Raw genomic sequence first — 12,173 nt, forward strand, 5'->3', positions numbered from 1 at the left:
GACAGGAGCTGTTCCAGCCTGGGAATGGCAACTGGGATGTTCCCAGTGCCAGACAGATGGATGCAGGTGAGGAGCTGGGAAAGCTGCTCAACACAGCCTCAGCAGCTGTGTGGGCACAGAGGAGCAGAAGGATCCCTCAGAACAGAAGGTTTGGGATTGCCAGGGCTGCTGATCCCCTTTTGCAGGCTCTGGATCCAGCCCTGGGAGCACAGGGGTGCAGCCCGTGTTCTCCAGGAGTTTTGAGCAATGGGGTCCCCTGAGGAGATGCTGAGTGAGGTTTGCAGAGAATTGTGGAGTGTCAGAGCTGGGAGGATCACAGATCCAGCTCCTGTCCCTGCCCAGACACCCCAAAATCCCACCCTGAGCACCCCTGGGAGCGCTGTCCAAACCCTCTGGAGCTCTTGGGAATGTGCCCATTCCCTGGGGAGCCTGGGCAGTGCCAGCACCCTCTGGGGAAGAGCCTTGCCCTGATCTCCATCCCAGCCCTCTCTGGCACAGCTCTGGCTGTTTCCCCTCTCCCATGATGGATTTGGGGGTCTCCCCTTGAATTCCTTGCCAAGCTGAGGTTGCAGGGAGGAGCAGGAATTGCAGAGCAGCTGTGTTGGAAGCAGCTCTGGGCATGCACTGATGTCCCCAAAATGTTCAATGTTTTAAGGCACTCAGCAAATCAATCCCTGTGCTAAACCAGCAGCACTAAATCCCGAGGGGTCATTCCCAAACACTTCAGTCAATCATGGAATCCCAGAGTGGTTTGGGTGGAAAGGGGCCCTAAAGCTCACCCAGCAGGGACAGACACCTTCCCCTGTCCCAGGGTACCTCCAGAGGGGATTCCAGAGCTTCTCTGGACAATCAGAGGCAGATGATCCCTCCCTGTACCAGCCCTGACGCTGACACAGATTATTTTCAGCTCAGAAGGTGGCTGCTGACTTTCTGTTCTATTTAAATCAGTCTCCCAGCCATCCTTTTTCCATGGGTGGCTGCAGGCAGGGATGCTGGCGTGGAGCAGGTCCCTCTGGCAGCACCCAGGGAATGTCCCCAGATCCTGGAGCCCAGCAATGCTCTGTGTCCCACCCCAGGAAACTGTCCCTTTGCACGTGAGGAGAGCTGGATTTTCCACCCAGGAAGGCGTCTCTGGATCCCTCGGGGTGTTTTTGGGGCTGCAGAGGGAAGCTCTATTTTGGTGCTCAGCCATATGGCCGGGTGGGTGTTTGGAGGAGTGGCTGTGACAGGGGAGGGAGGGCTGGCTCAGCCTCACCATCAAAATGGTCCTCGTCTGGAGAGCAGGAATTATTGTAAATACCTTTTTTTTACCCTCTTTTCTCACTGGTCCCCAGACTTCCCTCAGGTGCTGTGACCTCCACCAGTCTCCTGGGATTTAACAGAACATTCCTTTCTCCCCGTGGCTCTTCCCACCAAGCTACAAATGAAACCCCTCGTTTCCAGCTGCACTTTGAGCCCTAACTCCATGAAAAGCAGAACCAGCTCTTTTGTTTTGTTTTGGTTTTGTTTGTTTGTTTGGGGTTTTTTTGTTGGGTGGTTTTTTTTGTTGTTGTTGTTTGTTTTTTGGTTTTTTTTTAAGGAAAATCCTTGTGAGACAATGGAGTCCATCATTCCCCGGCCCTGCCCAGGCCACCACTGCCCCATGTCCCCACATCCACAGGGCTTTGGAATTCCTCCAGGGATGGGGACTGCCAGGCTGGACAGTCCCTTTCCAGGAAGGAGTTTTTTCCTGGCACAGGTGCCCAGAGCAGCTGGGGCTGCCCTGGATCCCTGGCAGTGCCCCAGGCCAGGTTGGATGGGGCTGGGAGCAGCCTGGGACAGTGGAAGGTGTCCCTGACATGGCAGGGGTGGATTGGGATAATCCTTAATTTCTCTTCCAACCCAAACCAGCCAGGGATTCTCTGTTCAGCATAAGGAATGTTTCCACAGGGCTGTGCTGTCAGGATAAATCTGGCATGCTTGGGGCTGAGGGGAGCTCTGGAGAGCATCACTGCGCTTTTCCAGGGCATGGATGGGCAGTTCCAGTCTTCAAACCCCACTTTACCCACGTCCCTGGGAGTACCCCACCCAAGGAGAGGGGGATCCATTTGCATTCCCATTCCCATCCCTTTCCCCTGCCCTCCCCGTGCTCCCAGCGGGAGCTGCGTGGAGCAGGGAGTGGAGTGCTGCCCTTCTGGTGCTGCTGACTCAGTCCGGGCGGGTGGGAGGGAGTGATGCAAGCCTGGGAGGGCGGCAGATGGCTCTGGGGAAGGAACCTGCTCCGGGGAAGGAGCTGCAGGGGCTGCGACGGGCCCTGACGCATTCCGGCCGCAGGGAAGAGGAGCGGAGCCCGGGCTTGGGATTAAAAAAAAATAATCATCAGGAGAGGATAAAAATAGCAGGGCAGATTCTCAGCCAGGATTAATTATTGCGTGGAGTGTGTGTTATTGGATGTTTGATCCAGATAACTGCTCCTGCCTCTGCTTTTCCAAAAGGATGGACAGCCCTGCTCCAGCCCTGGAGGCTGCCAAACTTTTGTTTTTCCCCTCTTTTTTTTTGGTACCAACAAAAGGAGATTCCCGACCTACCAGCAGCCCATTGCATCCCTGCATGTGGGAGCAGGAGCAGGAGCAGGACGTGCTTTCCTGTGCTGCTTCCGTGGGATTTTGGAAACCTGCCCTGATTTGGGCTAAGGATGGTCTGGCAAAGAGCAGGATGAGCTGCTGAGGGTGCCAGGGAAATCTGGGGCTGTGAGGATTAAAATGTGCCCCTGGAAGAGGCCTGGCTGATAAGGAAAATGCCTTTGGTGTCATGGCTCTGTTTAAATGTCAGGAATGCTCCAGGAGGACAGTGGGATAACACAGGAGGTATTTATGGAATGGAGATAAACAACGTGGCTGAGCTGGGGAGCAGGGCAGGAGCCTGGATCGCTCCCCAGGGTGAGGAGAAATGAAGAGTTTGGGATAAAACCATGTCTGACATGGGGTGGTGGAATGGTTTGGGTTGGAAGGGATCTTGGAGATCATCTTGGCTCCCTTTTGCACACAGACTTCACGTGTTAAATCTCTGTGTGCTGGAATTCCCAGGGATTCAAATTCCCAGAGCAGCTGGGGCTGCCCCTGGATCCCTGGAAGTGCCCAAGGCCAGGCTGGACAGGGCTTGGGATAATGGAAGGTGTCCCTGCCCGGGGGTTGGAGTTAGATGGGTCTTTAATCATCTTCCAACCCAAACAATTCTGGGAATTTTATGGATTCATAAAGAGGTTTTGTGGTTGGTACCTTTAGGACACATTTTGTGTCTTCCATTGCAGGAAATGCTGTGCTTTTTTATCTTTAACCAAAATTGGTTTTATTTAAAAAAATGCCTCAGCATCCTCCCAGCCAGGAATTGCCAATTCCCAATGTGCCCCCATTTTCTGGCTGACTGCAGATCTCAGCTGTCTGTCACCATTCCAGGTGTGAACATCAGGATATCCCCTTTATCAGTTATCCCATTTATCCCATTTATCAGTTATTCCATTTATCCCCTTTATCAATTATTCCCTTTATCAGTTATCCCATTTATCCCCTTTATCAGTTATCCCATTTATCCCATTTATCAGTTATCCCATTTATCCCCTTTATCAGTTATCCCATTTATCCCATTTATCAGTTATCCCATCTATTCCCTTTATCAGTTATCCCCTTTATCAGTTTTTCCTCAGATAAATGGGATGAACCATTTGTCCATTTACCATTCATGAACCAGCTGCTGTCCCTGTGTTTGGAGCAAAGCTGGCTGCCCCTGGATCCCTGGAATCCTCCCAGGATGGGGCTTGGAGCAGCCTGGGATGGTGTCCCTGCCCATGGCAGGGCTGGCATGGGCTGATCCCTGATTTCCCCTCTGCCCCCCGAGATTCCATCATTTCCCTGCACTCCTGGAAGGGAGAGGTTGCTGTGGGAATCCTTTCCCTGCAGCAGCAAGTCCTCCCTCAGCCCTACAACAGCAGAGGGTAAGAGTTGTGGGTCTTTCTATCAAATCCCAGTCAGGCTTTGCTCTTCCCTTCACGGGCCTTAAATTACAGTTCTGAATTAGCTCAGTTATCAGAAACTCGTCAAAGTTTGCTGTGTGATTAATTTTCTCTGGTGTTTTGGAGGTTTTACAGGTAAGCTGCAGGTTTAAGGCAGATCTTCCCCCCAGAATGCACAGGGAGGAGCCCCTGGCTCAGCTCCGGGGATTTTTCCTGCAGGGCAGGAACTCTTCCTAAGGGAAAAGGTAAAAACCTGACAAAAAGAAGGATATTTGTGCCTTTTGGCCAGGAATTCCTGCTGGAAATGCCTCTTCCTCCCAGTGCTAGGACACTTTTTGTGGCTGTTAGGACCCCGTGCTGCTGAGTTGCTGCAATTCCCAATTAATTCCCTCTTCCCCACTGATGAAGGTGAACTTTTCCCCACTGGGAATCGTCCCTGTGTCCAACAAACGGCTGAAGGTGACATTTCTGGCATTCCTTTGGAGAGGGAAAGAGCCAGGGAACCTTTGGGTGCCAGAATTGTCTCTGAAGCCTCTCCCAGGGCAGGGGGGCTGTTAAAAGCTGATTAATGATCCGTGATTTCCCAGGCAGCGGCCAGCCTCGGGAATCCAATGGGATAAATAACAGGGCTGGGATTCTTTTCAAGGCAATTTATGATGAGCCCTAGAAAACAGCCAGCTCCATCTGGGCCCTTTGGAAATTTGGAGTAATTGGAGGATTATTAGAGGGTGGAATTAGTCAAAGCGTTTATTTACGGCTTTTTTTTCTTTTGGCCTCCATCTGCCCCCTCATTAATCTGGGAATGCAGAGCTGGGCTGACAGCGAGTCACAGAATCATGGAATGGCTTGGATTGGAAGGGAAATTAAGGAGCATCCTTAATTGGATGGCTGGGACACCTTCCCCCAGCCCAGGTTGCTCCAGGTGGCCTTGGGCACTTTCAGGGATGGGGCAGCCCCAGCTCCTCTGGGCTCCCCATATGCACACAAAGCTTTCCCTGGTTCTGAAGCGATGGAGAGGGGTGTTGCTGGATCTTTTGGGGTATTTCTCCTGGAATTGTACCTGCTTAGCTGGGATTTGTGTGCAGGCAGAGCTGTGCTGGTTCCCAGCTCCCGAAGCCCTTGGTGAGGGGGGCTGAGCTGGGAGCAGGGAACAAAACACTCCAAAGCCTTTTCCTTTGACAAACGGCTGCTTGATTCCATAATAAATAATTCCACTGCAGGCAGCCTGTGTGCTCCCAAGCTGGGGCTGGGAGTTTATCCTGCAAATGGATACTAATTGTGGGGAGAACTTGGGAAGATGGGAGCAGGCCATGATCGGGGTGGAGGCCTCAGAGCAGCGCGGGCTGCGGGTCCTGCTGAGGGGGAAAAACTCAAAAAATGAAAACCCTCCCGTGCCAACAGCAGGAGTGGAAAACTGGGAGCCAGGAGAAGGGACATCCATGAGCAAAATTCATGGAAAATAATCCTGGGCTGGTTATCAGAAGGGCTGGCCGAGGTGGGGAGCACGCAACTGATCCTGCTCTTTCTGTGGGAAAACGTGGAAATGCTCATGGGTTTGGGGTTTGGTGCTTTCTAGGAGGTGTGGTGGGCACACGGGTCCTGGTGTAGGATGGAGCCCCTCTGCTCTGGAGCTGGGAGAGCTGGGAATGCTCCCCTGGAGAAGGGAAGGCTCCAGGCAGAGCTCAGAGCCCCTGGCAGGGCCTGAAGGGGCTCCAGGAGAGCTGCAGAGGGACTGGGGACAAGGATGGAGGGACAGGAGCCAGGGAATGGCTCCCACTGCCAGAGGGCAGGGATGGGTGGGACATTGGGAACTGGGAATTCCTGGCTGGGCTGGGATTGCCAGAGCAGCTGGGGCTGCCCTGGATCCCTGGAGTGTCCAAGGCCAGGCTGGATGGGGAATGGAGCAGCCTGGGACAGTGGGAGCTGTCCCTGTCTGGGATGGGATGGGGTGGTTTTTAAGATCCCTTCCCACCCAATCCATTGTGGGGCTCTGTTGTTGCTGGAATACAAGCGTGGAACAGCAGAACAACACTGAGAGCTCAGAGCTGGGGCTGAGGCGTTGCTGGGAGAACGGAACACAAAGGAAAAGCTGGAAAACGCAGCAGAGCTGGAAGCAAAGCTGGGAATTGATTTCTCCTCCTGGCCATGGTGGCACCTCTCAGCACTGTCTGTTGGCTGTCACGTGTTCCCAAGAAGGTTGGGAATATTGGCTGCTGCTCTTCACCCTGAGAGGCTCTTAAATAATTTGTGCCCTTGGCTTTCTTGGGAAGGAGATAGATGGACCTGAAAGACAAATGATGTTCCTGCAAATATTTTCCCCTCCAGTGAGCTGATGTGGGAATGAGACAGAATCTGTGGCTGATTTTCCCAAGATTCTGCTGATGCCTTTATCCATGGTAATAGTGGTACAGAATTCCTCCTTGGAAAGCCTGCTGGGAGAGGCAGGACCATGGGGCAGGGTGGAAATAGCCCTTGGGACATTGCCATGGGATTGCCTGGGCTGGGAATGGGGATGCACAAGGGACTGGGCACGGGAATGCCAGTGCAGATGAGGATGGGGACTGGGATTGAATTTGGATGGGAATTTGGATGGGGATGGGAACGCAGGTGGATCTGGGTCTGGAGATGTGGATCCAGTAGGGGATGAGGATGTGGATGGGATGGGAATGCTGACAGGGATGGGAATGCAGATGTGGATATGGAAATAGGTGTGAATGGGAATTGGGATGGGGATGCAGATGGGTCTGGAGAGGCAGAGGCAGAAGGGGATGGGGATGCAGATGTGGATACAGATGTGCAATCCCACGTTCAGTCCCCAAGGAGGTCCCAGGCTCAGAAGGGGAAGCTCTGGCATCTGCTGATGGAGCTGCTGCTGAGCAGCTGCAGAGCGAGGGGCACAGCTGGATGAGGAACTCACTCAAATTGCCATTTCTCTCAGAATTGCAGGTTTTTCCTAAACCCTTTAGGAACCGGATTGCTTCCACTCCACTTCATGAACAGGAGCACCTGGGGTCTGGGTGAAAATTCGCTGGGAAGTACAAAATACATCCCGGGTGAGGCTGTGGGATGGCTCCGGGTGGGCTCCTGCAGATGTGAGGCCTCCCTGGCAGTGGGAGCAGTGCTAAAAACCCTGGATTCGTGTTTTCCTCCCAAGAGATAAAGTGGGGAACAGAGTTTTGTCTTGTGATCAGCAGCAAAACCAGCACTGATTCCATCAGCAGTAGCATGAAGTGGGATAAACTGGAATTTTCCTGGCTGTGTGTCACATTTTGTCCTGCTTCCTGCCACTGCAGCCCTGCTGTTGTTTTTCCTGTGCCTTCCCAAGTTCCCTTCCTTTTCTCCTGGCTCCTGGTGCGCCAGGCAGGGGATGTGTTTGCAGAGGTGGCTGGAGCTTCCTGAAATCCAAATGTCACATTTCCACTTGGCTGCGTGAGGAGCAAATGGCAACGTAATTCTATTTGCAGATTTCTACAGAGAGCGGTTAAAAATAATAATAATAATAATGATGGAAAAGAAGCAGGATTTCTTCTGGAAGCCTCCAGCAATCCATGAACATCACCACCCTCTGATTCCCAGGGGTCACCAGGGTGGCCAGGTCTGGTGCTTGAGGGACTTTTCTCCACAGTGGGAGGAAGAGGAAGGGCAGTGTTGTGCCTCTTAGTCATGGATTTCATTCCCTGTTAATCTTTTGGAGCTGGATCCCAGCCTGGCAGCGATGATGTGGGAGCAGATTGCTGGTGAGGCCTTTGAGGAGGAATAAATGTGTTTTGTAGGACTTGCTGATGGGTTGGAATGTGCTGATGAGGGGCTGGTTTTGTGTACCTCCATGGATAGGAGGGAAATGTGGAATAACTTAGGAATGCTTTGGGATCTGACAAGTCCTGTTTGCCCTCCTGCTGCTTTAGTCCCAGGTTTCTCAGGTAGCCCCGATGTCCCTCTGGCAGCAGCACCTTCACAAAGGGTCTGTAAATGTAGGTGGGAATTCCTCAGTTCTACCCCCCGCTGGTGTTGGCTCCTTTCCCCTTGGGAATGATGATTTAACAGCTGTGGAATCCTAAAATCACGGAATCCTTACGGTTGGAAAAGACCTTTAAAGTCCAACCATCAGGCCACTGGCCCGTGCCCCCAGGTGTCACATCCACAGGGCTTTGAAATCCCTCCAGGGATGGGGGCTCCACCACTGCCTTGGACAACCCTTTCCATGAAGGAATTTTCCCTAATATCCAACTAAACCTCCCCTGGTGCCTCATTTCCTCCAAACAAGGGCAGGCCAATGATGCTTTTTTTTTTTTAATACATTTAAAACCCTAAAATCCATTTAATGGAATTGCTGAAGGATTTCTGTGCATCCCAAATTTCCTGGGACTGCTGGAAGCTCTTCCTCCCTTCTCCTTGCAGGGATGACGTGCCAGGCCAGGACATCCTACACGGAGGACGAGGTGCTCTGGGGCCATCGCTTCTTCCCGGTGATCTCCTTGGAGGAAGGGTTCTTCAAAGTGGATTATTCCCAGTTCCACGCCACCTTCGAGGTGCCCACCCCGCCCTACAGCGTGAAGGAGCAGGAGGAGATGCTGCTCATGTCCTCGCCCCTGATCCCGCCCGCCGTCAGCAACAGCAAGGAGAGGAACAACTCCGTGGAGTGCCTGGATGGGCTCGACGAGGTGGGCACAAAGCTGCCCTCAAAACTGCAGAAAATCACCGGGAGGGACGACTTCCCAAAAAAACTGCTCAGGATGAGCTCCACCACCTCGGAGAAGGCCTACAGCATGGGCGATCTGCCCATGAAACTCCAGCGCATCAGCTCGGTGCCCGGCAACTCCGAGGAGAAACTGGGCTCCAAGACCACGAAGATGATGTCGGATCCCATGAGCCAGTCGGTGGCAGAGCTGCCCCCCAAGCTGCAGAAGCTCTCGGGGGGCGGGGGCAGGATGGAGGGGAACCTGCCGCCCAAACTGCGCAAAATGAATTCCGACCGCTTCACATAACACGGCTGGCACGGCGAGGAGGGCAGCGGGGGCTGCCGGGGGCTCGGGGCCGCCCAGGAGCCGGGGTGGGCTCGGGGGAGCCGGGGTGGGCTCGGCGCTCCAGGAGGCGGGAGCGTCCCGCGGGATTCGGAGCGAGGGCCGCGTCCCCGGCCCGTGGGAGCCCAGCGCATGCAATAACTGTGTGCAATCTCTGCGTCTCGTCCGTGGCATGACTCCTCCTGTATTTATACTCTGTACCCCTGAACACGCAGAGGGGCCGTCCTGCCCCTGCATTCCCGAGGGAATAGGGACAACGCGGAGTGGGGAACTTGCAGGGTAAGCGGAACTCGAGTTGAAAGCCTTTGGGTTCGGTTTTTTTTTCCTGCCGTGGGTCATGATTTGCTCACCCAAGTTGTTTGCTGCATGTGGTTTTTTTTTAACTCCAAGGAGGTGTTTTAGTTCACCCCTCACATTGAATCTGCTCGCCTTAAATCCACTGCTGGTTTCTAGTTTGCTTTCAGGTTTGGTTTTTTTTTTGTGGGGGGAGTTGTTCCCTGTGTCAAAGCCACCAGGAAAAATACCGGGGGGAAAAAATAAATATCTGTGTTTCATCAGGCTTTGTTTAGAAAAGAAACTTGTGTTCTTAAGCCTGGAGCAAAGTGATAAATAAATGACTCAAGTTCACACTTTAGGTACAATTAGTAACATTTTTATAAAAAAATCTTTGTGGTTTATATGTGGAAGAAAATCAGCAGGATGTCCTTGATTTCTCTGGTTGCTGAAACAGCCAACCATGGAAAAAGCTGAATGTGCCCGCGGTGCCCGGCAGGCTCTTCTCTTGGGAGAACTGCACCCCAGAAGCAGAGCCCCAGTTCCCCCAGTCTCCCTGGATTTCCCTGCCAGGCAGGGCAGGGTGCTCCAAGCCTCGTTCCTGGGTGGGTTTTTTTTGGTGAACGCCCTGTTTGACCTTGTTCTGAGCTGCAGGTCACCCTGGGGCTCCAGAGCAAGCCAGGCCTCGGAGGAATGCTGAAGTGTGGGGCTGGTTGCTCTGTGGCTGTGCTTGGGTCTCCTTTGCCCACCTGCATCAAGGCAGGGGGGCTCTGTGGTGAGGCCTGGGGGTGTGGAGCACTCCCCAAAATCCAGAGGGCTGAGGTGCCCCTGGACCCCTGGGCTGTGTCTGGGGCCTTGGAGGAGGTTTGGGATGGAGGGAGGGATGGATGGCACCGTCAGGGGTTGGGTGGGAAAGGCACCCAGCCCACCAGGAGCGGGGCTCCCTGTGCCATCCCGTGGGTGAAACCCTTGGGATCACACCCAGCTGCTCCTGGCTGTGGGCAGAGAACATCCCAGGATGGGCACGCTGGCTCCGGGCGCTCCCTGCAGCCGTGCCAGCCTTGCTGGATAATTAATGACAGGGCTGAGGGGTTTTGAGGAGAAAATTGGGATTTTATAGATGCTGGCATGGAACGAGGCCTTGGAAGCCCAGCGCTGCTGGAGCTGGCTCAGCCACCAGTGTCCCTGAAGTGTCAGTGTGTGACTGTCACTGTATTCCCGAGGATGCTGGGCAATTCCCAGAGTTCCTTCCCATGGTTCATCCTGATCTCACTCTTATTCTTCTCTTCGTCTATCCCAATTCTGTTGTTTTCCTTATTCTAGTTTGTTTCTTATTCTTATTCTTATTCTCTTCCTCTTATTCTATTCTAATTCTTATTATTTTCTATTCTATTCTAATTTTCTTTATTCTGTTATTACTCTTAACCCATTACTATTCTGTCTTTTGTTCTTTGCTCTATTTTTATTCCTATTCCATTCTAATTCTGTTCTATTTTATTCTATTTCCTATCCTACTTTAATTTATTCTAATCTCTTACTCTATTTCCCGTTCTTATTCTTGATCTATTTTTATTCTTATTCTCTTCTTAATATATTCTGTTTCCTATTCTTATTCCTGAGCTAGTCTTGTTCTAGTCTATATTAACTCTATTCTAACTTTAATTCTATTTTGATTTTATTTTCTAATTCTATTCTAATTTTATTTCTATTCTATTCTAATTTTATTCCTATTCTATTCTATTCTATTCTATTCTAATTTTATTCCTATTCTATTCTATTCTATTCTATTCTATTCTATTCTATTCTATTCTATTCTATTCTAATTTTATTCCTATTCTATTCTATTCTATTCTATTCTATTCTATTCTATTCTATTCTATTCTATTCTATTCTATTCTATTCCGCTTTTCTGTTTTATCTCTTTTCCATATCCTATCCCATTTTATTCCATTGTATTTCCTGACTCTAGCACAGCAGCCCAGGTGCCATTTGGGGTCCCCCAGGGAGACCAAATGGAAATGGAAATCAAATGGAAAACCTTCCAGAGAGAAGAGCTGGAGGTGGGAAAAACCCTCCAAAAACCCCCTGAAAATGGGGCAAAAACTGGAAAAGGAGCCTCACTTAATGCAATAAAAAAGTCAAATTGTGATTAACTGTAAAATTCTGATTTTTAAATGAAAATGTGCCAAAAAAAGCAAATATTAAGTGAATTATTGCAATGATATAAACCAGTCTGTGTGCGGGGGGGGCTGAGGTTGTTGGATTTTCAATCCATCCCTGCTGGATGCTGAATTCCCGAGGTTTGTGGCCAGACTGAGGTACAAGCACAGCCACCTGTCCATATTTATTTATTTTAGGGACTTCCTCGTGTTCATATTTCATTTTTATGGTGTGCTCACTTTATTTTAATTAACTAACAAGCATCTGAACCCAGCCCTTGCTTCTGCTCATTTAAAAGAACTGTAATTAACAATGATTGATTGATTGATTGATTGATTGATTGCACAGCCGGTCTGTGTTCTCTCCTGCTGAATTCCCGCTTGGATTCTCCTGGAATTTGTAAATATTTCAATTAAAATTAAAGAAATAAAAGAAATAAAAGCGTTTTTGGGCATGCAGTGTCTTCCTGGATAAATGTTCAAGTCTGGCTTGAGTTCTACAGTAATCCCAAATCTTGGATTAAGGCTGCAAAACTCGGCTTTATCTCCAGCTTTGTTAAACTGGCCCAAACTGGGCTGGCTTTAAGGCGTTTGTCACTTGTCCCCCCCCCTCTTTTGTCACTTTAATAAAATTACCTTGTTGCCCTTCCCATGGATCCCTGGGGGATTCTAGGGATCACCTGGGCCTGGGAAGGGGCTGGGGAATCCCTGAGGGAGCCGGGAAGGGGCTGG

At 51.0% G+C, this 12,173-nt stretch overlaps 2 protein-coding genes across 2 annotated transcripts in view; both read left to right on the forward strand.

The window, feature by feature from the left end:
- Positions 1 to 11,021, forward strand: part of KCNJ3 (potassium inwardly rectifying channel subfamily J member 3) — a 29,574-nt gene extending 18,553 nt beyond the window's left edge. Inside the window, exon 3 of the mRNA XM_064435359.1 lies at positions 8,387 to 11,021. Coding sequence (XP_064291429.1) covers positions 8,387 to 8,973 — 587 coding nt within the window. The 3' untranslated portion in view covers positions 8,974 to 11,021. The remainder of the gene's footprint in view (positions 1 to 8,386) is intronic.
- Positions 1 to 12,173, forward strand: part of GALNT13 (polypeptide N-acetylgalactosaminyltransferase 13) — a 308,398-nt gene that overhangs the window by 65,575 nt on the left and 230,650 nt on the right. The gene's annotated exons all lie outside the window — the stretch shown is intronic.

This window comes from Passer domesticus, chromosome 10 (assembly GCF_036417665.1).
Source record: "Passer domesticus isolate bPasDom1 chromosome 10, bPasDom1.hap1, whole genome shotgun sequence".
Classification (NCBI taxonomy): domain Eukaryota; kingdom Metazoa; phylum Chordata; class Aves; order Passeriformes; family Passeridae; genus Passer; species Passer domesticus.